The sequence below is a fragment of the Anastrepha ludens genome, chromosome 3 (assembly GCF_028408465.1).
Source record: "Anastrepha ludens isolate Willacy chromosome 3, idAnaLude1.1, whole genome shotgun sequence".
Classification (NCBI taxonomy): Eukaryota; Metazoa; Arthropoda; class Insecta; order Diptera; family Tephritidae; genus Anastrepha; species Anastrepha ludens.
Window position 1 is genome coordinate 95433357 of NC_071499.1, and position 5056 is coordinate 95438412.

General features: G+C 34.5%; 1 protein-coding gene across 1 annotated transcript; it reads left to right on the forward strand.

Annotated features, from left to right (window-relative positions):
- Positions 1–1676: 1676 nt before the first annotated feature.
- LOC128857611 (uncharacterized) lies at positions 1677–3446 on the forward strand. The gene is made up of 3 exons (XM_054093361.1): positions 1677–1757; positions 1815–2122; positions 3402–3446. The coding sequence occupies exons 1-3, from the start codon at positions 1733–1735 to the stop codon at positions 3444–3446; spliced, it is 378 nt and encodes a 125-aa protein (XP_053949336.1). The 5' UTR covers positions 1677–1732.
- Positions 3447–5056: the final 1610 nt, after the last annotated feature.

Sequence of the window (5056 nt, forward strand, 5' to 3'; positions counted from 1 at the left end):
CAAAGTTCAGTCAGTCCCATGGAAATATTTAATTTTTTTGTATTTATGTATAAATATATACAATATAAAATAAAATTCATTTATTATCTTAACATATAAAGCGCAGTATTAATATCGCGGCTTTCAGTCGCTTATGAAAAAAAAGTCATCCCAAATCGTTTTCAAGCCGTTTGGCCAAAAGTTTTCTGACGGACGTCTCTAAGACTGAGCAAGAAACTGGTGTTAGATGGCATCTGAAAGAAAACTCAGATTATCCTACGAATTGCGGGTAATTGTTCAATACTTAGAGCAGTGGAGTGGATAATCGACAGAACTTTCTTTTCGGTTTCAGCAGAGTTTTGCATGGAAATTTGTTTAAAATGTTTAGCATAAACTTTGCGTGGAATCGAGCTCAAGCTGTTCAAACTAATTTCATGAAGAAAACTTACTTTTCTCGTATAGTCAAGACCACTTATATGGGAGTCTTCGGAAATTTTTTCTCGCGTCGTCTTTTTCAGTGATTGCTCAACCAGAGAAGAGTTTACAACGAAACCTCCAGAAAAATAGGTCTTTAGAAAACTATTTCGCATTTGTACATACATCAGTGTGAATCCAAGGTCTGTATCGAAATAAGATTGTCATTAAAGGTTGTCGCACATTATGACCCAATAATAATAATACTTACTTATCAATACCTCAAATGCATACGCAGATGACCTAGCAATTGCTGTTAAAGGCAGACATCCTAACACCCTCATGGACATTCTGCGCTCTAATATGGCCACGCTAGGAGCTGGACTGAGAGTAGGGGACTCGATATAAATCCTGCAAAAACTAAAATAATTCTCTTCACAAGGAAGCATAGGCTTATTATAATTTCCCCGCTGGTTTTCAAGGGTGTGGAGATTCCTTTAAGAGAGAATGTCAAGTATTTAGGACTCATATTAGATAGGAAACTCACATGGAAACCTAATATTGAGGAAAGAGTAAAATAGGCCAACCTTGCATTATATACTTGCAAAAGAGCGGTCGGTATTAAATGGGGGTTAACACCTCGCGTTACTCATTGGCTATATACTTCGGTAGTTAGACCAATCTTAATATCTGTGGTCATAAGCAATGATCGCCTAAGTCGACTTAAGAAAGAAATGAGTTATGTATACTAGCTAATTCAACTAATAAAACTGTATATTTACGCGAAGTTCCTATCACTCTAACTATTTTTTTAGTGTAAATATTAATAAAAACATATTAGCCTAACTCGCAACGAAGCGCTATTGCATTTACTATATGAGTCTAAGTATACTTAAGAAGATGATCAATTACAATACTGTTATATTTAAATGGCCCATAATAACTTAAGTTGTTTTTGCACCTAATTTTTTTTTAAGTTTGTCATACACAAGAGAGTTGACATAATAGCCAACGTGAAGGTGAGTGTTTATTACAAATTGAAATTATATATAAGCATGCACTATCTCTTCTATAAGTTGTTAATGCATTATTGTTGTGAGTTTTTAAGGGAGCTATATCTTCATACGCGACAAATGCGAATGACATATGCTCTTATTCTTTTTTCAAAGTGCAGTTAGATTGGTATGCCTAAAGCGCCATTTTGAAATCATTTGAGTTAAGCAATTTCCCGTGATTAATGCAGAGGTTATAAGAGGTCAGAAAAACAAAGTTTCGGTTAAATTTTCTGAACTAAAAAAATATAATAAAGTAATTAATAAAAATATTTAAAATTAATTAAATGGAAAACGAAGTAAATGTAACAGGTAAGATTGAACAAACAAATAGCTTTGCTAAGTTGCTTAAATTTTTGCAATTAATAGGTTATAATGAAAGCAGTCACATGTCGTTTTTAGAGGGCAGTGGGGCTGATTTACTAACAAATGTTTCTAATACTCCACTATGCAGTGAGAATGAGGCAGATAAATCAAATTTACAGGAAAATCTCCGTTTTGAAAGTGATGACTCAGTCCTAGATTCCGACTATGAGGACTCAACTTCTACTAATAATGGAAATAGTAGCAATTTAGATGATGATGAACTGCTCAACGAGGCCCCGACTACATTCCAAAGAGCTTATTCAAGGAAAGAAACATGCACAAGACGGAACTTGCAAAAGGCATACGTTAATGTAAAGGGTGTTGTTGTGTCGGAAAGAAAATTGAGACCTCTTATTATTGATTGTCGCATTAAGTGCAAATCAAAGGTTCCGCTTGCATTTCAGAAAAGCATTTTTAATAAATATTGGTCGTTGGGTACGTACAATCAGAGAATTTTGTTCATTGGTTCCTTAATGGAAAGGCCACGTGAGCGAAAATTTCAGGCTGCTTATTATGTTGAGTTTGAAGGCCAAAGAGTGCAGGTATGATGAGAGTGCCAGTTTCGTCAAAACTGTTTTGAAGAAGAAATTACACTATCCTAACAGTGACCTTGTTGATAAGCGTGGATCAGGTGGAGGAAAAAATAGACTTACTGTTGATAAAGTTCAACTTGTAAGGGTCCACATAAACAGCTTTCCAAAATACGAAAGTCACTATACCAGGAGAGATACAAGTTGCCAATACTTACATGCGGAATTATCCCTGGCCCAAATGTATACTTTGTTTTGCGATAAATACAAAGCCAACGTAGTTAGTGTTTCCTCATAGAGTGGTATTTTTAAAAGTAAGTTGCATCTTTAAGGCCTTTCTACACGATATGGTTTGTACATATGACTTGTCATTCTTTCTACACTCACGTATTGTCGTATGACTTCCAATGCTTTAAGTAGTTCAATTTATTTGCTTTTTTCTTACAATAAATAAATAACTCCAAAAAATGTTGCCAACAAATTAAGGAATAGGTTAATGTAGTTATGTGTCAGGCGAAAATAGAATCGTTTCTATTTTGATCTGCAGTTTTCTAAATAGACATATACATATGACAAAATATATAGTGTAAGAAGCCTTTTACGCTTCTTATAATTATTTAATTAAAAAATGTTTTCTTAGCCCATCAGAGTAAAGCAGATTTTGCATATGAGTCAAAAAGAAATGACAAAACTTGCGCTTCCAATGATCCCAAAGTTAAAGTGCATACTTTTGATTTGCAGCAGTGCTTGCCTACCCCATACTTAAGAAACTCAATAAGTTTCTACAAAAGGCAGCTTTGGACCTATAATTTAACCGCACACGACTGTACAACTGGCACCCCACATTGCTTTATGTGGCATGAGGCACTTTCTGCCCGTGGCGGCAATCAAATTGCATCATGCTTATTCAAACATATAAACAATCTTCCACAAGTTAATCATGCAATCTTTTACAGTGATTCCTGTATGGGACAAAATAAGAATTCATTCCTGTGTGCAATGTTCACATTGGCTTTTGAAATTAACCCCACTTTAGAAATTATTGATCACAAATTTTTAGAACCTGGGCACACGCACATGGAATGCGATGTGGATCACGCTGTGATAGAAAGAAAAAAGAAAAGAACTGAGGCACAAATACATCATCCACGTGACTGGTACAATTTTATAAGAAGTGTACGTTCCAGAAATCCGTTCAACGTAATTGAAATGAACTCAGAAGATGTTTTTGATTTCCAGCTTTTCTTAAAAACAAAGCTAATGTGTAGAACCAATAATCTAGATGGGGAAAAATTCGTTTGGAAAGATATTAGATGGCTAAGATTTACAAAGAGTAATTTTGGAAAAATTCTTTATAAAACCACTTTAGACGAACATGCTCCTTTTAAAACATTGAACTTGTTAAAACGTGGTGTAAATTCAATAGCAATAAGCGACATATCAATGCTAACTCAAGACATTAAGATCAGCTCAAAAAAGAAAAAGGATCTCCTTGATTTACTACCATTTGTAAATCCATGCTTTCATCCTTTTTATAAAAGTTTGTTAACAGATAATTCAACATCCAGATTTAGTAGAAGGTGAATCAGAAACCGAATAACTTCAACTGATATATTACACTTCTACTTTTAAATAAATATTACATATAAATATTACAAAAATAAGTTTTCGGAAAATGTCATTTAGTTTAAAATAATGAACTTGTAAAATTCCCTTTTTTTAAATAAACTCGTATTAGTGAAATGGACTAATTCTTTATCTTGGTAAATTTATAATATATATGCAATAGTTCCTTAACTCAATATGTGCCACACAAACAGCAATCAATTCTTTTACAATAAAAGCCTTAATCAGCATAGTCATTCTTATATCATATGTTATGTTTGCAATAAACATTTTTATTTCTTTTTATTAAATATCTCCTAAACAAAGGCAAGTTTCATTATAATTGTTTAACTGAGCATTGTACTTGAAATGATCAATAATTATGTATTTACAGTTTTTTAAAGCTCCTTTCTACATTTCTCAGAAACGCTTCTGAATATAAAAAGCTATTTATCTCGGAAGCAAAGTTAACGACTTAGGCGATTATTGCTTATGACCACAGATATATGGAATACTTGTATGGTGGCCATCTACTCTAAAGGCGAGTTACGCTAAAATCATGAGTAAGGTCCCAAGAACAGCTCCTTTATGCATCTTTGGTGCTTTAAGGACTACCCCAAGCAAAGCGCTAGAAGTGCTCATCAATTTGCCTGCACTAAATCTCGTAGACTCAAAAGTATGACGCTATGGAAAGAACGGCGGTTTGGCCACGCCTGTATTTTGCACACTCTGAACAGTCACAAACAAGAAATAGACTATTCTACTCCAAGACTTACCTTTGACAAGCTCTTCAAGACAAGTATACCGTCAAGAAGGGAGTGGCAAACACCATTAAATCAATGAATGTGGCTGTGCTAAGATCAAAGGTTGCACAGGAATGCCGAGCAGCCCTAAATGATATTATCGTCGTATTCAAGGTCAGCCTTATTTGGCTTCCGGGACACAGAGATATTGAGGGAAACTGTAAAGCTGATGAACTAGCCAGAAAAGGTACTGCTCTTCAACTGTTCCGTGGCCACGAGTAAATTAATAGTAAAAAAACAACATTATCCAAAAAGCCAATAGGTCATGGGAAGAAGAAGATACATGCGTAACAGCCAGGCTACTATG